At 43.6% G+C, this 22736-nt stretch overlaps 1 protein-coding gene across 3 annotated transcripts in view; it reads right to left on the bottom strand.

The window, feature by feature from the left end:
• Positions 1 to 380: 380 nt before the first annotated feature.
• The window catches only part of GFPT1 (glutamine--fructose-6-phosphate transaminase 1), a 42478-nt gene continuing 20122 nt past the window's right edge, over positions 381 to 22736 (bottom strand). For 2 of the 3 annotated variants that reach the window (XM_072148876.1, XM_072148875.1), the window contains exons 2-20: positions 19853 to 19960; positions 19261 to 19368; positions 16380 to 16505; positions 15644 to 15702; positions 14882 to 15016; positions 14272 to 14333; positions 14112 to 14191; positions 13521 to 13574; positions 11576 to 11681; positions 9828 to 9991; positions 8153 to 8248; positions 7857 to 7954; positions 6547 to 6667; positions 5198 to 5355; positions 4944 to 5058; positions 3758 to 3885; positions 3060 to 3227; positions 2813 to 2974; positions 381 to 2010 (exon numbers count right to left, since the gene is read on the bottom strand). In XM_072148876.1, the coding sequence (XP_072004977.1) occupies positions 1966 to 2010; positions 2813 to 2974; positions 3060 to 3227; positions 3758 to 3885; positions 4944 to 5058; positions 5198 to 5355; positions 6547 to 6667; positions 7857 to 7954; positions 8153 to 8248; positions 9828 to 9991; positions 11576 to 11681; positions 13521 to 13574; positions 14112 to 14191; positions 14272 to 14333; positions 14882 to 15016; positions 15644 to 15702; positions 16380 to 16505; positions 19261 to 19368; positions 19853 to 19960 (2093 nt within the window). In that variant the 3' untranslated portion in view covers positions 381 to 1965. The remainder of the gene's footprint in view (positions 2011 to 2812; positions 2975 to 3059; positions 3228 to 3757; positions 3886 to 4943; positions 5059 to 5197; positions 5356 to 6546; positions 6668 to 7856; positions 7955 to 8152; positions 8249 to 9827; positions 9992 to 11575; positions 11682 to 13520; positions 13575 to 14111; positions 14192 to 14271; positions 14334 to 14881; positions 15017 to 15643; positions 15703 to 16379; positions 16506 to 19260; positions 19369 to 19852; positions 19961 to 22736) is intronic. The other variant, XM_072148877.1, reaches the window with a different exon arrangement.

The following is a 22736-nucleotide window of genomic DNA, read 5'->3' as shown; positions in this document are numbered from 1 at the left end:
AACAGGGCCTACAAGGCTCCACTTTGGACTTGGTGCAAATGACCCCAATTGTTTTTCAATACCCCTTGCAATGGCCAATCACATAGTGTCTATTAAATGAATATCTTATAGGTTTACGCCGTCCGTTTCTTATATGGCATGTAGTCTGATGCAATGGTAACATGCTGCCAAAAAAAACTATGAAAAATTCTCTTTCTATACTTTAGCAGCAACACTGCCACCTACAGTCCAAAAGGAGGAGCTGCAATTTTATTTTTACTAATAAAACTATCCTAGTTTTTGTCTACCTATACAAATAGGTATAATAGCCCTAATAATCTGTGCCAACCCCCCCCCCCCCCACTCCCCAATAATAAAACCCACACAGACCAAGCACTAGGTAAATGCATGTACATGTCCAAAGGTTTATTGGTTCACAGAATCCAAGTGTTTTTACAAGCACTCTATGCATCTTTGGTCCTTTGTAAACTTCTTCAACAATAATAGGAGGACAGCATCTTTCTTTCCATCTAATGGAAAAATTTTTACATAATTTTTTTCCAGTTAAAACAGAAAATAAAAAATAGACAATACATAATTAACCAATAAAGTACCAACATCTGATATAGAATACAAAACAAAGAAAATCATAATAAAAAGGGACGCGAGAGAACATAAAGAGTCACATTGTCTTTCCTATATATCTTCATCTCTAGTAGTGCATGTGTAGATCTCACATAGCCTTCATTTCATATCATAGGGAGTCCGTTTAAAGGGAGTGGGATGGTGTATACAAAATGTTAAAGGGGTTGTCTTCGGCTGGAAATAATGGTGAACTTTTTTTAAAAAATTCCGGAATTGGCACCAGTGTTGTCGGTCATCTAGTAGTTCAGTTTGCCTTAGAATGAGGATGAGCTGCAATACCAGACACAACCACAAGACAAAAGTGGCGCTGATCCCAGAAAAATAAAATAGTAGACCCATTACCTATACCGCTTCTTTATTGCGTCAATGTGTGTGAGGAAGTCATGTGCTTTATCTTGCCTTTGCAAGGATCTTCTCACACTGTGAGAATGGGAGACCTTGCCAGACTGGTTAGAGAGGAAATTTCACAGTAATATCTGCGATGGCTCCAGCACAAGCCCTTAAATGTAACGTAAACTTAAAGGTGTAAAAAGGTAGTTCTTATAATACATATAAATAGAAGATAAAATGCTAATTATGGGTGAAAGGATTAAAAAGATGAGGACCAGACCCCCGATCACACATGGACGCGCTGCTAAAACGTAAACGTGTTCTAGTACCTGCAAAGACTATAGACTATTTCCTATGTCACCAGGCAGTAACGTAGCAAGTAGTGATCAAAACACCAACATGGAGAGAGAATAATCTAGAATGTGGCAGGATTCTATATGGAATGTGCAGTTCCAGCCTCTCGGAGAGTTCATGTAATACGGATGAACTTGTAATATGGCGACGTGTTCCAGTATTGTCCAAAAATTATCCCAAGTGTATTGGAAGTAGAAGCCCTGGTGCACAGGTTGTCCTCAATTTCCTCCATACACAACCTGGCGCCCTCTTCCCGCAATATGGAGTATTGTACCCAACTGTAGAGATAAGCAGGGCAGAACCTCATGGCACCTATATATAGAGATCGGACCATGTCTATACTGTGGTAGTGGCCAGAAGTAAACAGACAGAGTAATAAAGTGCTGGACTTGGCCGTTCCCAAATCACTAGACCTCTGTCACAGTTACTGCAGGTGATAGGAATGGCTACTCTACCAATGGCACGGGATTACAATAGAAACTACGATTGTACGACACTCTGCCCCTTTCCTCATTGACAAGGTGCAGCCGAAACTGAAAAATGGATCAAAACAACAAAAGAAAAAACACAGAAAAACATAAATACAAAAGTAAAAATTGGGATTAAAAAAAAAAAATTAATTTGCAGAAATAGTGTCTTCTCTGGCAACTGTTCGGCTTATTCAACGGTTACGGACTTGGCCAAGTTTCTAGGACAATCCACCTGGGGGAAGAGAGGGAGAAGGTTATTGTAGATGAATACAAGGTGCGAAGCAATTTTATATTAGCACAACCTGTATCAAAAATCAAAAGCTCTTGGGATGTAGAAAAAGTTTGCCTATTATTTTGATTACCGATAACAAGCAGTTTCTATGCTATCCTCCTTAGTTCCTATTCCTAAAGTAGGTCCTTCCCCAGGCTGCTCTGATGAGCCCTATGAAACGGTCATGCAAACAACTGTATGGAGGGGAGGTGCTGCTCACTCCAGAGAGTGGAGGGGGAGGTCATGTGCTCTCTGTGTGTAACCGAGTGTGTACAGCCCTGTGGATGCAGTGGCTCCCCTGTTCCTCATCAGTCCTTCCATGCCACTCTGTGATTCTTCTCAACATTTTTTGGTCTTGCTTTGCAGTTCATGCACTCCTCAGCAGACCCCTACCCTTCTACTCTCCAGATACTTTGTGCAAAACAGAGAAATTGTCAACCCTTAAATACATGACATTTAAAGTCTGTGCATTCTGAGCACTATTTCACTACTGGTTTATACTATTTATTACATTCTACGTGCTCCTCCATATGATGAAAGCTGTCAGGCTAGTCACTACATATAACTGGATACAACGCTAAATTACTTAATGGGAAAACAGATGCCATCGTGACAACTGTGGGCAGACTTAATTTGACTCCACTTCAGGGCAGATAGAGGAAGTTAGTCTTCACCCACTTCTCTTCTGTTGAAGATTTGACAAGTGGTTTTAAAACAGAAATGCTATAAACAGAGGGAAGAGAAAAAAAAAAAAAAGACTCACATCATATCCTCTGAGCACAGCAAGATGGAAGGCAAGCAGCTGCAAGGGGATGACGCTGAGGATCCCTTGAAGACAGTCCACCGTGTGAGGCACCTTAATTGTACGTTTGATTGTGTTGATGGTTTCTGTATCCTCCTTGTCACAGATTACTACTGGTCGACCCTGGGAGTAGGAAACATAAGGTTAACTCCTGCATGTACTACTGAGGCTACCCATACCTTACCAGTTTGTGCATTTCTGGACCTACCGATCTTGCCACCACTTGCTGCAGTGCGTTTTGGCACTTGGTGTAGGCGTGATCTCTCATGATGATCATTATTACTGGCATGAGCTTGTCTACCAGAGCCAGGGGTCCGTGCTTCAGTTCTCCAGCCAAGATCCCTTCTGAATGCATGTATGTGATTTCCTTAATTTTCTGCAGAAAAAAAAATATATACATATTTAAGATGAATTCAATGTACAAGATAAACATGTATTAACCCTGAAGGGTTTGGGGTTTAAGTGTGCAACTAGGCAAAAAAAAACCAATTGTTCAAGTTGGGTCCTATTTTGAACCGATTCCCTATCCACAGCACAGGTGATACACAACTCTTGGGTCGGGGTCTGATTTTTGGAAACCCCCACCAAAAATGTGAAAGGGGCTTCCATGCAATCTTTCATGAAGTGGCAGGCAGTGCCTGTGAGCTTGCGCTCTATTCAGCATCTATAGGATTGGAGTGCATTAAGCTCCATTAGGGAGTCGCATGGAGCGGCACTTGTGATCGCTTGGGGTCCGAGCAGTCAGAGCCCACACCAATCAATTAGTCATCCATTATGCATTGGATAGAGGAAAAACTTTAAAACAGGGGATAATGACTTTCATTGTGCCTACAGGTCATTGTGTCAGATGCTTAAAGCAACAGGGTCCAGTTCTTTAGACCCTCTAGTTGCCACATCTCCACCTACCAGGGCTCCTTCCAAGCAGGTTGCATAGTGATATCCACGACCCATAATGAGGACAGATTTCTGCTGGTACAGCTCTTCTGCCAACTTCTGAATCTCATCATCAAGGCTCAAAACTTCTTTAATGTTATCTGCATGAGAGGAAGAGATAAAATAAAAAAGTTACTATAAGAAAGAACACAAAACTATACAAAAATCCTGCACAGTGTAAAAGCCTCTGGTAACGCCCCTCAGAGCCCTTCTGGCTCATTAGCATAATGTTAATTTTAGAAGGAAGGAGGCTATGGATAACAAAACTAAGAAGATTATCACAGTCAAGGTGCCTGGATCTATGAGTAAGTGTCCCTAGGTTATCATGATGGATTTTGGTGGTAGATTTCCTTTAATTCTGCCTGTGATGGTTCAGCAGTGGAAAGGTGAACCTGCTGCCTGGACATTCACACTACTGTCCCCAGCACAGAACACCCAGATAATCAACAGGGGTGCTCCACATTAGATTGATATCAGCAGGAATGAATGTCTATCTAATGGGGGTATGGGGGGGGGGGGTGGTCACCAGTAAAGGCAGATGTCTTCGGAAGAGATAGATCATGCAGTGGATTCGGCGAATGCAGCGACTCCGTGCTGCCGAGTTTCTGTGTCTCTGCTTTGAGCCTGTACCCTCCTCCCCGGCACTATAGCTTGGAGCTCACACTGACACTCACTGATTCACTTCCTGCCAGCGCCACATTGTGTAGCTGCAAGCTACAAACTACAAGCAGATAAGTGATCCAGGAAAGGGGGAGGCAGGCACATATTTGTGAGAACAGAGATGTAGCAGTGCTAACAGTGTAAAAGTCTGTCTGCCTTTGTTTGTCATGCCTCTGTGTAGTAGGCATCTCATCATCACTGATCTGCCTCATCTCTCTTTCTATGTGTGTGTTAGTATAATGTCAGAAGCCAGATGAAAGTGTATATACACCTGTACCGTGATTATGTAACCCCCAGAACTAGAGGGATCATAATGTGTCTGCTTAGAGAGTCCCTGCCCACTATCACTGAGTGATAGGAGCTAAAACAGCAATAAAACTGTAAGAGGGTTTGGGGATTGAGATGTGAGAATTTTCTTTCATAGGAAAACCCTTTTAAAGATGATTATTATTATAGCATTAGGTAAGAGTAATATTCAGCACTTGTGAGAGTCTCTTACCTGGTAAAACCTTCAGACCATTAATGATCTGCTTCCGTCTCTCCTGCATAGATATACGGTCATCACAAACCAGGAGTGCAAACATGACAAGGGCCACAAACTGGCTAGTGTAGGCCTGTGTGGGGGGGGGGGGGGAGCAATATAACAGAAGTTATAATACGACAAGACACAGTCACGCTAATACAACATGAGAACGATACATTGTGCTTATAATCAATCTTACAGGTAACATTCCTTGCTCAGTCAGTGCTCACCTTTGTGCTGGCCACACCAATCTCAGGTCCGGCATTAATATGAACCCCACAATCCGTCTCTCGGGATATGGAACTGCCGACAGTGTTTGTAATCCCTACAGTCAGGGCTCCTCGTTCCTTACAGTAACGCAGGGCGAGCAGGGTGTCCGCCGTCTCTCCTGTGGAAAGGACACCATGTTAAACCACAAAAGGGAAAGACAGAAGTCACCTTAACAAACTTAAAAGTCAAATCAAAATTCGGGAAGACTAGGGGGAAAAAAAAAACCCTATACCAGTGGTGGCAAACCTATGGCATGGGTGCCAGAGGTGGCACTCTGAGCCCTTTCTGTGGGCACCCAGGCCTTCATCCCAACATAGAGTTTGCCAGATAGGACTCAAAGCTTCCTCCTGTGATACAATACATCCCAGGATGTGCCATGCTCAGCGCTATTTTAGAGTGACAGCCTTGGGTGCCAGGACTACAGGAGGAGCCAGAAGGTGTGGATAGAGATGGATTGTCATTGGAGCTCCTGCTCTGGGTCCCCTGATTCTTCCTCTTCAGGGGACCCTGGAGGGAAACTACAATCCAAATTTCTCCATCATTTTTCTATTGTGTTGGTGAACTCAGGATGCCAATACAATTAAAACCTGTGATACAGCAGGGATCAATAAGTTACTACTTAAATTGTCATGTTGGCACTTTGCGACATATAAGTGAGTTTTAGTAGTAACTTGGGCACTCTGTCTCCAAAAGGTTCGCCATCACTGCTATATACAGTTGGGTAAAGCTCAGTGGTCACATGTGATCTGGGAAATATTATACGTGCCCTAGTAATCATCATTCCTCTGTTTGGGTGGTATGTGCAGGGCTGGTGCCAGCACTGGGCAAATGCCAGGGCCCAGAGCTATTGGAGGGGCCCACATAAGGCTGTACATAAAGAGTCCATGGGGATGAGTGGCTTGTAAATAACTATGATAGAGCTGGAGGGATTGGGGTGTGGGGTTGTCTTCGTTGGTTTGTTTTAATTTTTAAAAATGGTTTACAAAACAGAATTAAAAAAAATATCAGATTTAAAAAATAAATAAATACATACATACATACATGATAAGGCTCTTTGGGATAAATTAGGGAATATTTCAGGAGGAGACTGTTTTAGTTTCTGAATTTTGAATGCTGCCACATGAGTTCACTGCAAAGGGGCCCACTGAGGCTTTGTTGCCCAGGGGCCTACTGATACCTGAAGCCAACCATGGGTATGTGCAATTACAGTTTTACTTTACTATTTAGCCATTAAACTGCGGTCCCACATCTTATTCCTGAAATATTGAATCAATTTGAACAGAGCCAATAACCAATGTCAGTCACTTACCAGACTGGCTGATGAAAAAGCAGACGTCATCTCTGAAGACTGGGGTGTTTCTGTCCAAGAAGTCACTGGCCAGCTCCACCATGACTGGCAGTTCTGTAAGTTCTTCTAATATCTGGCGGGTCTGTGAGAAGAGGCGACTCCGTTACCAAAGGGGACTCATAAAATTATCAGAGCAGTTATCACATATCAGACCTTATCAGGGTGGGGGGAGGTCTTGAATCATAACATGCAACAATATGGTCTAGTAATCGAAACCGCTGCCTAAAATGTTAGGGTGGGGGGTTGCAGTGGACACCCCTCAGATCACTCCTACCAAACCATAACACCGGTCTGAATAGAAGCTGATGATGGAAACCTGTGCAAAAACAGCATAAAAATGATAGAATGAAGCGTATACACAGTATGTAGACCCTAGAGCAGTGGTGGCAAACCTATGGCACGGGTGCCAGAGGTGGCACTCAGAGCCCTTTCTGTGGGCACTCAGGTCATTGACCCCAAGACAGGACCAAATCCACCGAATCTTCCTGCAGTCCCCTGAGATGCTACAATCAGTGCTATTTTAAAGTGACACTTCATTGGCCGTTTGGAACTGCGGGAAAAGTGAGAAGGAGCTGATAGAACTGCATTGTCTTTGTAAGTCACGCTACATTCTTACTGTACAGAGAGACCCTGGTGTGAAGCTACAGTGAGAGTATGAATTTGCCCTCCTTGTTTCAACTGTATTAGTGGCCTCAAGGGGCCGATACAATTGATAGATGTTGAAGAGCAGGTGACAATAAGTTATTGCTTAAAATGCAATGTTGGCACTTCGCAGTAAATACGTGGATTTTGGTTATAGTTTGGGCACTCGGTCTCTAAAAGGTTCGCCATACCTGCCCTAGAGGCTACAAACCAAACACAAAAAACAAAATTGTTTGGCATTACAAAATATTGAAGCAATTAGCACAGGAAGAATACTGACCACAGACGACCGCCTCTTGCCAATATAGAGTATTTTCAACAGACCAAAATTATGTTAACTCTTTATGATAGTAAGTGAAGGCTGCTCCTATAACAACTAATATTGCTATATTATTTAGTACTTGGATATTGGATCATGAAAGGGACATGGACCAGTTACATCTCCAGACTGGTCAATATTCTGCCAGTGATATTTATTACCAGAACCATAATAAGGCTTAGAACTTGCTGGGTACATTATAGAAATCAAAATCTTCATTCTAGGGAAATGCTTTCTCAATTTCTAGGATAATCTGAACTTGAATATCATAAAATAAAATGTAAATATTCGATAGCAGCACAATACATACAGCTACTCCAGCGTGGTAACTGGTCCCACAAGCAATGAGGATCAGTCGTCGGCATCTCTGGATTTCCTTAAGGTGATCCTTCAAACCTCCCAAATTTACTGTATAAAACAGAATCAATGTTATATATGGGTTTCGAATAGGATACTGGTTCATATATACATGTAATACAGATAATAAATGCCTAAAATATAGAGGAAGTCAACAAAGATGGGAAACCAGATTTCCCCATTAGGTGTAGATTATCTCTTATGGGATCAATATATCAGGGACTTGTATGGAGTGTAGAGAGGTTTTACCTGTTAGGTCATCGAAGTTCACTCGTCCTCGCATGGTATTGACGACCGACTCCGGCTGCTCAAAGATTTCTTTCTGCATGAAGGAGCTGAAGTTTCCTGCAAGAAAAAGCAGAGGGAATGGAAAGTCAGTGTCTGCATCCTACAAGTGACACGGAGCAGGAGGGAATGGAAAGTCAGTGTCTGCATCCTACAAGTGACACGGAGCAGGTCTTCTGCCGTTATCAGCCACTATATTCACTCATCCGCTCTGCACTGTCCTTCCCCCTCACCTCACGCCCTTCTTACACTAAGTAGCCTCTCCTCTTGTTTTATAGCCTTTGGCATCACACCCAATTATGCTGCACCTCATTCTTGCACCTTACTACCTCGCCCATTGCCCCTCCCAGCAATAAGACACCCCTTCTTTACACATTTGTCTCCGCAAGTAATTCTAGATCATCTTAAACTTTTTATGAAATAACCACTTGACATTAAAAAAGGACCTGTCAAGTTGATTTGGGACCCCCCAACCAACTGCAGCTCCTTAGGGACCTGTGGTTTAGGGGCCCCAAATCGACCTGTATGAGGCACATTGGACTTACATCTGAAGAACCTGTACCATCGTCTTATCTCACAATGAGGGTAGTGAGCCCAAGATGATGCCATGACTTAAATGCGCATGCACGGTAACTATGGTGCTTGCACAGTGAAGCCGAGGTGTACTAAGCCGACTTCACTTGCTGAAGGGAACGAGGAAGGAGGGGACTATGAAGGTTTTAAGAAAAAAATCATACATGGCAATTTAGGACACCGAACCAGTGGTCCATAAGGACCTGTAGGTTGTTTAGTGTCCCAAATCACAATGTCATATACTGTGCATTTATTTAAATGGAACCGGTCACCCAATTTTTACACATAGAGGTAGTGGCAGGTTCCCACAGAGCCCTAGTAACTAATTGTATGGGGATGTGAGGGAAACAATTTTTAGCTAAAAGAAGGGAGTGAAAGTTATAAACTTGCCTGGTAACTAGGGATCAATAGAGCCTAATGACATGTGACCAGGTGACATCATCACAGGCCCCTCAGCCTCTTAACATTAGCTAGCTGTACCACATGCGCATATCTGACCACATAGAAAAAAAAAAAAAGCGTTCTGCATGGACAGCTATTCCTCTCCATGATTATAATGTGCTGTGATTTTACGATATATATGCTTTGTACGGTATCGTTTGCTAATGTTAGGAGTCTAAATGACCTGCAATGATGTCACCCTGGTCTTATGACATTACTGCTGCATGCAGAGAAAGCATGGAGAGGGGCTGCTGTATTCCTCCACTCTATAGAGATCCCTGGATACCAGGTAAAATTATTCTGAGGGAAACATTTTAACTAAAAGAAGGGGGTCAGTTAGTTACTAGGACTCTATGGGAAGCTGCAACTAGCTGTATTTGTGCAAAAATGTGGTGACAGGTTCACAAAGATATGATTTTTGCTACTTATTTGTGGTGTATGATAAGTCCCCTTTGAAATGAGCTTTAGGATGTGACTGCTATATGTACACTAAACTTTAACAGGGTAAAATATTCTGCCAAAACGAGTGGTCTTCATGGTGAATGGCATGACTGGAAAATTATATCACCCTTATCTTTTCCCTAGATAAATCTTAAGCCTTAAACAGAAAACCTAACAGTCTTACCCTTCATGATCTGCTGCAGCTCCATCTGTAGGGTCTGGATGGCACGCGCCGGGTGATCTCCAGCACTTCTCTTGATGCGGTGGATGGAGAGACGTCCGTCCACAACAGCCGCCACATCATCATCTTCAAGGAAGATCACTCGGTTGGTGTGCTCAATGACAGCGCTGCAAGACAAGCAAAAAGCGGCTTTACTATACAATACAACTACTGGGATCTTTCAGCAGGGATCTTTACAGCCATGGTTTTTAACCCCCAGACAAACTCTTTCCAATCTGCCAAAAACAGCGCCACACCCGACTATAAATTGTACTACAGCTCAGCTATGTAGAAATGAACTGGCTACCCATGGTTAGGCGTGGAGTTGTTTTTTGGAAGAAAGCAACCATGTTTTTAAAACCCTGGACAATCCCTTTAAAGGGAACCTGTCACCACATTTTCACAAATGCAGCAAGTGGCAGGTTCCCATAGAGCCCTTTTGACTAAAAAAAAATAACACCCGGCTAGGCCTTCTCTGGCTGAATCCCCCAACTTCTCAGCATTGAGCAATAATGTCTTGTGACCATCATCTCAGGCCGTTTAGCCTCCTAATATTAGCAAACTGTACCCCATATATGTATTTGATCACATGAAATCACAGCATGTCGTGTGGACTTCTAATCCTCCCCAACCTCCATGAAGACATGTAGTTATTTTATGTGATCAGATATATGCATGGTGTACAGTTTGCTAATGTTAGAAGGCTAAAGGACCATTATGTCAGCCTGGTCACATCACATTATTGCCGAATTCTGAAAAGAAGTTGCAGAATGTAGCCCGAGAAGGCCACTCCCCCTCAACACCCCCTAGATTTGGTTGTATGCAAAGCAAGGTTATACAGAGGATTTATGGGGATCTGAGATGAACAATTTTTAGCCAAAAGAATTTCAGTTCTCCTGCACCTGTCGTATTAGAAGTGATAACATCATCTACATCGATACACGTGACCACTGAGACATTTACTGGACTCAATTATCACACCAAACTGAATGGTATATGACTGCTGAGGCCAGTGATTTCTACGGAAGACACATTATAACTTCTAGTATAACAGCACTAGAAGATCATTGGACTAGATAGGAAAGTATAGGATTTTTTCTACAGTTAAGTTTATTTTTTAGGTTTTTTTTCTGAAAACATCTTTAAATGGATTGTCCCAAGTTTTGGAGCAAAAAAACCTGGCCATCTCGAGGACTTCCACTCCTTGTTAATAGGTTCCCCAGTCACAGCTAATGCTAATCGGTGGGGGTCTCAGTGATGGGATCCCTATAGATCGAGAATGGGGGTCCATTGTACCCCCTTAGTAGCTTGAGATATATAGAGCAGACAGTTGTGCTGGCACTGACGAAGATTGCAGAGCAAGACTGGCTCTATACAACAGGGGTATAAAGGACCCCCATTCTTGAGATTTGTGGGGGTCCCGCCACTGAGACCCCCGCCAATCAGCAAGTTTGGGCCTATTCACAGAAAAGGGGCTAACTTGTTACAACTCAATGGAGGGATATTCTCGCCCTTCTGCTCCACCCATTAGCAAAAACAGGACCCCCCCCCCATTCACCACATTGCAGGGGTCCCATTATCATGATTGGTGAGGGGTCCCAGCAGTCAAACTCTCACCAGTTAGACGTTATCCAGGGGATAACTAAAAAACTACGGCCAACCCTTTCTGCAATATTGCAGGAGAAGCCGGCACAGCGTTACACCCCCCTAACCTGGCATCAGAGGCGAAGTAATATTCCACAGCTTTCTCATCCACAGGGAACAGGCAGGTTGTGCTGTCCACTCTGGTCAGCGAGCAGCTTCCTTTCTTTTCCAGGCCTGCAAAAAGTAAAAACAAAAGTTTTTTTTTAACTCCTGTTAGTGTTTGAGGCAGAAGACAGAGATAGAAGGGGCAAGAAGAGTCCTTAGTCTGAAATTTCAGCCCAACTGGAGGAGATGCAGCTCGGAGAAGGAAAAAATAATGCAGAGTCGTTAAGATAGCATTCCAGCATTCAGGTTATGTTGTGGTAAAGGCCTCGACCCGAGACTGGTACGTGGAGTATAGAGCTGGCAGATCTATAGAAAGCCCAATGCATTAAGAGCTCTGCTCTCCTGAATGTACATAGGGGTTAAGGATGGGGGTCATTAGAAAGATTGACGAGTTCTGCACAGGATGGCATCCTGCAGCTTGCTATGTATTGTTATACATGCACCTTGCATAAAAGCCCAAAACTATATAATTTAATGAGACGTTGTTCTCCATAAAGACCCTGGGCTCTCTATTAGAGCCTGCAGAATGAATAGCATTGCTCATCCTCACAATGTACCAGCTGGATGCCAAGTGCCCAACCATAACATAAGAAATGACAGGGGTTACAAAGTTTGTAGGTCGCAGCTTATGTGATTAGTTTCCCTAGAAATAGATCTTCCAAGTAATTTAGCAGATGCAATAATACCCTGCAAAGTAAGCAATAAAAGAAGAAAACATTATCTGGATTTACATGCCCCAAGATGGATAGAAAAGGGAAGGTACATTTGTTTTGTTGTTTTTGTTCTGGTACGGTTTCCACTTATAGGAGGGCAGAAACCTTATTCTGCGCGAATAAACCCTGCTGTGTTCCACAAACTCTATCTCTGCTCTCCTGAAGGCACATAAAAGAGAAAGGGGCTACAGATCCGGCCCTCAGATTGATTGAAGGATTTGGCACAGGATGGCATCCTGCAGCTTGCTATGTATTGTAATACACGCATTCTGCATACATGCCAATGATAAGAATTATAGTCAGTGTTAATGCAGCCTGGAGCCCCTCAGGCTCATTTGCATGCAGGCTTTCATCCTGGTGGTAGATATCCTTTAAATAATTATTTTAACCAATTGCAATGGGGCAGCAGCCTCCATAAAGATACTACCTAGGGATCTGGAGACACCAAACCTTACTCAACCTCCAGATATTTGCATCCTTTAGCAGGCGAGGCTTTACTATTGGAATATATATGTCCCCAACATTCTGAAGCCAACACCTAATATGCTAATCAGGCTCACTAGTGTCAGGTGGGCAGTCCTGAGCTAGAACACACAGACTGGCACCACCCAACTGAGAGTCAATTGCCTAATTAACATATTTAGTGCCATAACTAATGGAATACATTGCAAGAATGAGGACTAAAGAGAAACAAAATCCAGCGTAAAGACCCCCCTAATAAAGAAAGTAAAAAGTGGTCATTGTTGGAGATGGTGAAAGATCCCTTCTAAGTTTTGTCTAAGAGTAAATTCACTATTAAGTATTTTTTGTAATCAGTTGTAATTTTTTTTATATGGAAATTGGACAAATTCTTGGACTTCATTTCCAAAGTTTTTTTCCATAGTTTTGGGTAAAGATCGCCACCTAGTGTTCATAGTGTGAATCGCTCCAATCATGAATGGGGTCCTAGGAATAGTTTTTTGTATGGAGTGACTACTAGATATTCATAAAGTCAGTATTTTATGAGGAATCTTAGTTTTATGCAGATTTTTACTCCAATATCATACAGATGGTCTATATTGTATTTATGGCGCTGTGCTAATACTGGATGGCACACAGAATGACCTGTATGGAGAACAGTACCAGAAGCCCATAACATGAATATAATCTCTTTCTAATAGAAGGTATATAATGCAATACGAGCTTGGACGGGCACCTTCATCCACTAAACTGGGCCTTTTCTCTAGAAGGTAATCGCTGCCTTGTGACACTGAAAATGACAATGAGAAAGGCGACAGCACGAATCAGACAACACATCAAAGACACAGGCAAACTATGCATCGCAGTGCTCTGAAATGCATATGTCACATACGCCGGACAGGGTCACCTGGGTACATGCAGCCAGCCCAAGACATGACAGGAGCAGACGTATGCGTTACAATGACACAATGGTTATTGTAACTGGATCGCAGCTCGTAGCGAACAATGGACGATAAGCAATAATTAATACAGAAAATATACAATTATACACAACCCCCCATCATACTACACCCAGCATATTTCTTACATGGCAATGACAATCCACATCAGCCATCAACAGGATGCAATATCTAGACATGCAGAGCTAGGCAGGCCTGCTGGTTACATCTAAATGCCAGACTTTTTCTAATACTGACTTACGAAAGGCGTCCGTTCAAACAATGGCGCCTGTTCAGGACGTTTACGTTCCATGCACAGCTACTCTACTGCAGTGAATACAGCCAAAGCTGCAGCTCCGTGCATAGCCTGGTCAGTCATGAATAATTACCTGATCGGTACAGGACTGGGATGTGGTCAGTGGATAGCTTGTGCTCGCTCCGTACACCCATCAATAGCGGGCTGCCCCTCCTGTAGAGAGAAATTACAGGATCAGTACTGGACATATAGACCAATCATGTCATTATTCTTTATTAAATTATCACAATTACCTGGTCCCTACAGCCTGGCCGGGGTAGTGCACACTCTTGAATACTAGAGCAAAGGCACCTTCCTGTTGGATGAAGCAAGAGGAACAAGGTTAAAATGAAGGTTTAGGTCCATATACAACAAGATATGCAGTACTAATGTCCCATCTTCATCAGATCCCTGATCAGTTTTCCTAGGCTTCCTCAGAGTCGAGCTACAGACCTCTAGATGGGATGCTATACAGTGTTGAGAGACATATAGTGGAGAGAGACGTATGCTTCCAGTTCTGTCCACGGATCATCAGCATAGGTTGTTTGATGTCCACTTACATACACACAAGTCATCAGTTTAAAAAAAATGGCCAATGACAGACAATCCCTTTAAGAGCAATTGGGAAAGCTGGGTTATGATCTAATGCCCACCATAAGGAATATCACCCAGTCTCTACAATACCGGATGCTGAAAACGATTCAAATAGAGCGACAACCTATCAATGGCCAGGGTGCAGTCATGAGACGTCAATCCTCACTAACATTGGTCTAATCTGCACGATCGGCTTTAGAAACAATTGTTAACACTTGTTAAATAAACAAACGTAGTGACCCTTATAGGAGTTTGGAGCACTACACTCACCAGCTGCTGGATGACCCGCTCCACAAGGGTGGCAAAGCTGATGCCGTCATTCTCTCGATTGTCATACATGTACTTGGCAAGTTTGGCGATGGTTTCTGTGTCAGTCTCGGATTCAAACTCGTAGCCTTTACTTTCCTGCAAAACGGTGAGAAAACGAGACTAAGTTCATGCCTGTGGAATGCATCTCTTATGTACCCAGATCTATACGGATTATGGACACGTGAGCCGGCAAGTGTCCTCCGCTGGATGAGGAAATAGCGCACAGTAGTGAGTCAGCACTCAATTCACGCACACACTTCCCTGCACACATGCACAGCACAGCGCTGAGCGCGCATGCACCGCACAGCGCTGAGCGCGCATGCACCGCACAGCGCTGAGCGCGCATGCACCGCACAGCGCTGAGCGCGCATGCACCGCACAGCGCTGAGCGCGCATGCACCGCACAGCGCTGAGCGCGCATGCACCGCACAGCGCTGAGCGCGCATGCACCGCACAGCGCTGAGCGCGCATGCACCGCACAGCGCTGAGCGCGCATGCACCGCACAGCGCTGAGCGCGCATGCACCGCACAGCGCTGAGCGCGCATGCACCCTCTATCTCCCAATTGCTTGCAGTGTGACCTCCAGCAAAGCTGTTGATACCTTGGCACAAGCCAAGACGTGAGTAACAAGGGAGTCAGATACTCTTAAGTGCACCCTCTTACCACCCAACTGTAAATATGGGACAGTCTATGGCACATGACATGCTTTGGACAGTCACTCACCAAGAACTTCTTCAGGTCCTTGTAGTTGGTGATGATTCCATTGTGGATTACGATGAACTCTAGAAGGAAAGGAGGAGAGACGTGATGTCATTTCCTGCTGCTAGAAAAACACTATGATGAATGATCTGATCCAGCCGAAATCTGGAGGCCACATGTTAGGAACATACAGTATATTTATGTTAACCCAAACCGTTACCGCTCATTTCACGTACGAGAGCCGCAAATCTCCTGTGTACGCTACAAACTGAGCCCTTCTGCACATCTGTTCACCCCCTACAGGGAGGTATGTCATGTAATTGATGCCAGGAAACACTGGAGAGGGAAAGTAGCATGCCTGGAAGTAATAAATCCCCCCTGACATTATTACCCAACATCAATGTGTAGCATGGGCATCTATAAATCATACTTCTATTATGTATACGGATCTAATCCGCGGTAACAGCCGAGCTACATTCACAATTCTGCCGGCTTCAGATCTGTAATCATACAAGATTTCATGGTGGATCCATGTCTGCACAGACTCCAATAGTGTCAAGAGTTAACTAGATAGTAATGTGCGTCTGTAAGCCTGCTGACTGTCTCCACTAGCAACCAGCACAATAAAATGTATCTGTAAACCCGATCAGGGAACGCCCGGCTCTTCAGTGCAGTTTATTATCTGTGCTCAATTTACCCAATAGTTAATATATAACTTTTTACTTTCCAGATCAGAAGACAATTTATAGCACACACATACCGTTGTTTTTATCAGAGCGCTGTGGGTGGCTGTTTGTAGGACTGGGCTCTCCGTGCGTGGCCCAACGGGTGTGTGCGATTCCCAAGTGGATCTCAAATTCGAGATCTAGATCAAGGTTTTCTTGTTCTGTAGAAGCAAAAAAATCAAATCATAATGAGAATAAATTGGAGGTACAAGTTACGGGTGCGACTACACTTTACAGAGCTCTGAGCAGAGTCTTTATTTGACAGGTATTCCTCTCAACCCTACTCATACACATGTATGCTCAGCTGTCCAGGTATGCATGTATCATGCGTCTGGTTAAGTTTAAAGTCGCATTTCCTACTGATTATACTTTTCTGCTATCCTGTGTATTGCCAGGGGAAAATAGTATCCTCACATGACCTATATCAAACGAGTGCTGGTGCACATGCTTGAGTGGCTCGCCATCATCTTCGATAGGGCTACATTGGCCTTACATGCATGTCAGAATTCATTTAGGAAGACTTATGGGTCTCCGTTTTTGTGGCGCAAATTTTGAGCGTGTGTTAAAAGTCTCAAAAAAAAAAAATGTAAAAATAGTTTGGTATTTGCGCCCCTCAATGCTTGAACCCAGCCTGGGGCTATGTTAATATGTGGGGCTTGCATTGCGTTACTGAAGTGCAATTTAACGGTCGAGGAGAGGCGATTTGGCTATTTACATTGCATTAACATTTACGTTTTGCAAACACCAGGTGCCACGTGTGAACACAGCCTAAAAGGTCCTGGCATTTGAGCCGATAACAAGCAGACACTTATCCCCTACTGTGTAAATAGGGGAGAGGCATCCTTAGTAACGAAACCCATATACTCCCCTGAGAGCAAAAGGAATGGACAAATTTTCATTTCACGTACATGTTGCACTTACATAAACACAACGTATATGCAATGTAAATGTGTGAACGCCGCCCAAATTGAAGAGACTGCAATGATGAGGGATGAAAGGTGCAGGGCCTAAGAGTTTTGGATGGTCAACCAGACCTACTAAAATCTTTGTGTTCAGCCCACACTTGGCGACTATCAGCGTAGCGCAGTGACTAGAGCAAGATATATCTAAAGAAATGGCCTGGTCTATCCTTTTCCAGGTTAAGGCTACATTCACACTGCCGTATGGGGGACGTATATACGGCCGAAATACGTCCCCCATAGACGGCAATGGGTGCACAGTGCCCACTGGGAGCGCTACAAGCAGCACACGTGCGGCACCGAACCGCTCCATACCCCGTGAAAAGATAGGACATGTCCTATCTTACTTCGGAATATGGCGCCGTGTGCCATATATCCCTATGGAGAGGGGTAGGGATGAGCAGCGGTCTCCTCCGCTCCCCACACGCTGCCGTGTGCCTGCCGTTCTACGGTATGGTGGGCAAAGGACATCTGAATGTAGCCTAAGTAGGTAAAATTTTTAACACACACCAACCCCCTCCTCCCTCCAGTGCGGCCTTTGAGTTTCAGAACAGCAGCAAATGTTTTCCATTATGAAACTAAAAAGATCTGTTCCCATTTTTGCCTCCCTTAGGAGTCAGGGGTTTCGAGAGGGGAACAGAAGACAGGAAAGGGAGGGGGGGGGTTATGTATAGGTTACCATTACTGTGCGGGGGATACATTCACGTGTTAATGCCTCTACGGGAAGGGAAGGTGGGGGGCGCTTTTCATTTCGTCAGTGATAATGTAAGGGAGGAGAAGTCGTCCTTGTAAAATACCCACATCTGAGGACCCTAATGACGTCCAATCAGAAGCGCTAATTGGCAGGAATAGGAAACGGCTATTGTGGCGGGGGCTTCATAGCAAGCGGTTTCCTTATTATACGCTGCGGTCTCATTGGGGCAAGTTCACACGTCACATCTCAGCACACAGCTTTCTCAGATATAGAAAACGTCTGACGTCTAGAGCCGTGTGAAGGATTTATGGGATTTTATCGTTTGTCTGGATTTAAGCTCTTAAGAGCGAATTAAACCTGGATTATGCCAAGCAGTAAAGGATAGCACTACAGCGTCACAAAAATATGGGATGTTTATGCCGTTTTATTTACTCTGCATAGCATCCATTTCCAGGAATTCTCTATAGATTCGGATTTATTTAAACACACTATTCCATTATGACACCACCTGGCAGGATCTACGCTTTAGGTGGGGGGGGTAAGAGGGAGAATAATGTGAAGAAAATGACATTTTCCCGAAACTGTTTTTCTTGGAAAACAAATACCTGGCACAAGCCTTGGACTCGCAACGTGTTAGGTTTCACGTCATTAAGAGACTCCGCAGAATCCCTTCTCTTGGACGTCCACGTAGGCAGAGTATACGCTGCAGAGCATCTCACCCGGGTCTGTAACCCTTCATCGGCTGCACTTTTTTAGATTCCAAGGGGTCAAAATTAACCCTGCATGTATCCTAATCAATCAGGGGCTGGTTTTAGTGGAAAAAGTTACCGTGTCACTAGCTACCGTGTCCGCCTTAACCCCTTCCCCCCTCCTCCTCCCGCCCCAGGTGCTTACATTTGACGGAAAGGCCGTAGAGGGGGGTCTATAGGGAGGAAAGGTTCTTATTAAAGTTGTGTAAATTCTATTTTGTAAAGCACCAGGAGTTTTCAAGTGAGGAAATAAATCTAACAGCTTCTCTGCTGCCAGATTCCTGATGGTGTGATGAAGTATACAGCAGAGGAACATCACCGCTCTCCAGAACTGTACATATATTCCACAATTTAAAGTGAGGATCTTGGGTACCTTGACATACGTCATTCGTCATGCTCCCTACTCTGTCGGGATCCCCATGCACATGGTTTACAGGATAACCTGAACACTGATCCAAACCTAGATTTACATTGAGCAAACCTTCATGTGGGCCCCATCCATGGCGATACATACTGTTAATCTCTTCATCCAAGGCTTTGACTTTCCCCTTCTTCTTGATGAGTTCGATCTTGTTAGCGTTGTTCTCCCAGGTCTTTTCATTCCCTCCATCGATTCCGACACCTAAAACACAAAATACAATGTATGAACTTCTTAATATTACAGTCCTGCACGGAAGAGCCAATCTAGAGTATCTGTAAAATTGAGGTGATCGCTCTAGAACAAGCTCTAATACTTACTGACATTGGGCTAAAGTCAGGAGCATGCGCAGTGATGCGGAGATGTACTGACCCCCCCATCAACGAAGAAGAGACTGATCACAGGGGTGCACCAGCCATGAGGAGAGTTGAGCCTCTTGCCTCAGGCAGCACCTCCTGCAGCATTAGGGGAACAGTCATTTGCTACAAAGCAGGACCGCATTACTGATGGAATACCCTAACATATTAGTAGTGAATGGGGCTGTGGGGATGCGGCTCTATAACTTGTCTCAGGCAGCAGAGAATTTAGGTTCACCCCTGCCCAATGATGAACACTGAAAACAGATTCATCCGCTAATTTGCATTTTAAAAATTAGACGTAGGGAAGGTTTATCTTGGGTGGAACTTACCTGCAGAATCATATCCTCTGTACTCTAATCTCTGCAGACCTTTGATCAGTCTCTCAAGAATTTCACGCCTGGTGCGAGGCACGTGGTAGTTGAGGTATGCAAATATTCCTAGAGGGGAAAATAGGTCATTACTACTATGCACATGAGGCAACTTATAGCGATAAAGGACATGGATATAAGATTTACTGGAAATCTTTGTATGTAATTAATGTAGTGTAGTTGGCAAGCAGCATGTTATAGAGCACATGGAGATTAGCGAACTAGTATGTTATAGAGCATGTGAGGAACGGACATATTGCCCTTACAGGCAGCATGTTATAGAGCAGATCGTATATAGTGTCCAATATGCAGGTATTATGTTATAGAGCAGGAAAAGCTGAGCAGATTGTACATAGTGTCCTATAGGCAGGTTATAGAGCAGCTAAACTCACTTGGCTCCTCAGAAAGGATTTCAAATAAATATGTGTCATACCGAATATGTATCAATTTATTAGCTCCTCTTGCTCTATAACATACTGCCTGCAGATTAAGATGAAGAACGTCAGTTTCCCTTTAAGATAACTAACACTGCTGCAATCACTGTCAAGTTCCTCTCTTCTATTGACAGCAGGTAATTAACAGCTTACATCACGTCACCATCCTGCAGCTAGATCGTCCTGTTAAAAATAGCAATTCCCGTCTGTAAATAGGTCAAAGGCTCGGCCTGCAGAAACACCTTATATCTGGCCGTACCCCCAATGTATAGAGGGGAGATCCCAATAAAAGGGAGTAATAGAGACGCAAACGTGAAGAATACAGAAAAAGCAATGACCGTCAGAACCAAAAGTAGAACAATAATAAATCCATAACAATTCTATAATAAAATTTGCTTTACTTGTAATAATTTACATGGACAGTCGATCGATATCCAGCTCAATTTTAATCAATATTCTAATGGGTTATTCATATTAAATTATTAACCCACCAATTCTAGAATATAATCGGCCACCACTAGGGGCACTATGGTACAGACAGCTTATAGAACTTCACATAGATCTGTTATGCTTCACCAAATGTATCCAACATTTCCCTACAAGCAGAGATCTTGAAAACTATTCAGAATTAGGTTTTATATCATGAATAAAGCTGCACTTTAGGACGCCGTAGTGCCCATGTTGCATAAGGGATGATGCAGGTGTATTTTACAGATTACTATCAAACAATAGCAGCATTATTAGGGCGATTAGCTGTGGTTGGGCAGACGAAGAAGAAGAAGCTGCCGTTATTACAACAGCGATGTTCTAGAATACACACCGCCGCAAGCTACAGACAACCCGACATCCAATGTATTTCAATTAGGAACTAAGAAAATCTTAGAAACTTCCTATATTATTTAAGGTGGTGGATCGGAGGATGAAAAACATGGGCACTTTCTTCCAAAAAAGCAGCCATGTTTTTCAGTCCTCTGACTATCCCTTTAAGTGCAAAATCAAGTTCTTGTTTTACGACCTCTGGGCACCACTTATGAGGAGATTCTGCTTCTGTAATTATCTGTAGCTGCCCTAGGAGCACATTATACAGCTGTAAATACAGTATTGGAGACAGATAGAAAACTTACTTAAAGCAACAGCTTTTTATGTAAATTTCCAACACTCCCATAGAATAAAAAAGGGGTTGTCCGGTGACAACAAGCTAGCCAAAATCCACAAGATAGGGGGTAACTTGCTGATCCACGGGAGACTTCGTCATGGGACAAAAAGAATGGGGGTCCGTTGTACCCCACATGAGTAGAGCAGCCAGTCAGTGAATGCACAAACTGCTGTATTCATCTTGGTGGCACGGATGGAGATAGCTGAGTGGTATACTCTGCTATATCTGTCAGCGCCATAGAGATGACTAGAGAAGCCGGCGACGTCACAGACTGGCTGTTCTATTCATCTGAGGTACAACGGACCCCAAATCTCGTTATCCCATCACTGAGACTCCCATTGACCAAGAGGCTAACTTGTTTGTCACTAGAGACTCCCTTTAAATAATACAACAGGACCTCCCGCTCCTAATACTTTTGAGAACGTGACCCTCATCAGATTAATATCCCCCCATCCTGTGGGCTGGGTATAACCCCTTTTAAGGAGGAATTGGGAAACGATTGCTCTTTAAGCAATTCCCTATTTATAACAGGAAAGTGACGGCTTTCACACACTTATGTATCGATGCTGCTGCCATAAATTCCATAGAAAGTAAATGTTGTACGTGCAACATGAAAAAACGACACTAAACATGTCTGATGTGATGTAGCCTGTGGGCTTCTGGGCATAACCCAGGTACTAGCTCTGCCAGAGACACGGGGAGCGACTCTATGGCCCGTTGTCTGTGTACGAGTTGTGGTTTCCAGGACTGAAAAGTTATCTTTATAGCGAGTGTGGACGTCTGCCAAACCCAGACTATTCACTTCACATCCCGGACTAAAACGCTATTCACAAGGGGCCGAACACAAGACGCCTTATACCGGCGAATATTCTAACACCTTCTACTAGGACACAAAATTCTGCTCTCTACATCCACATAGGAAAGTTTCCATACAAGATTATTAGACATGTCACTTTCTAGTTGTACTGATGGAATAAGGATGCCATAGCCACGTTAGGAGGACTAAAGGTCCGAACAAATGTGCGACCTCAGTGTACCGAAAAAGACGCGATGCCATAGCCGTGCTATATGCCACGTTATAGAATAAGATAAAAACACATTGAAACAAGTTCCCAAGTTCAGCTGCAATTTTGGATGAGGGGGGAGACGCGAAGAAGAATGGAAGACCTGGACATCAACTTCTCTAGAAGAATTTTTGAGAATGTAACAAAAAAAAAAAAAAAAAAATGTAGTAGGCTGACAGAAGGAACTACCC

The sequence above is a fragment of the Engystomops pustulosus genome, chromosome 4 (assembly GCF_040894005.1).
Source record: "Engystomops pustulosus chromosome 4, aEngPut4.maternal, whole genome shotgun sequence".
NCBI classification, from domain to species: domain Eukaryota; kingdom Metazoa; phylum Chordata; class Amphibia; order Anura; family Leptodactylidae; genus Engystomops; species Engystomops pustulosus.
The sequence above is the reverse complement of the archived record's forward strand: the minus strand, read 5'-3'. Positions and strand labels throughout refer to the sequence as shown.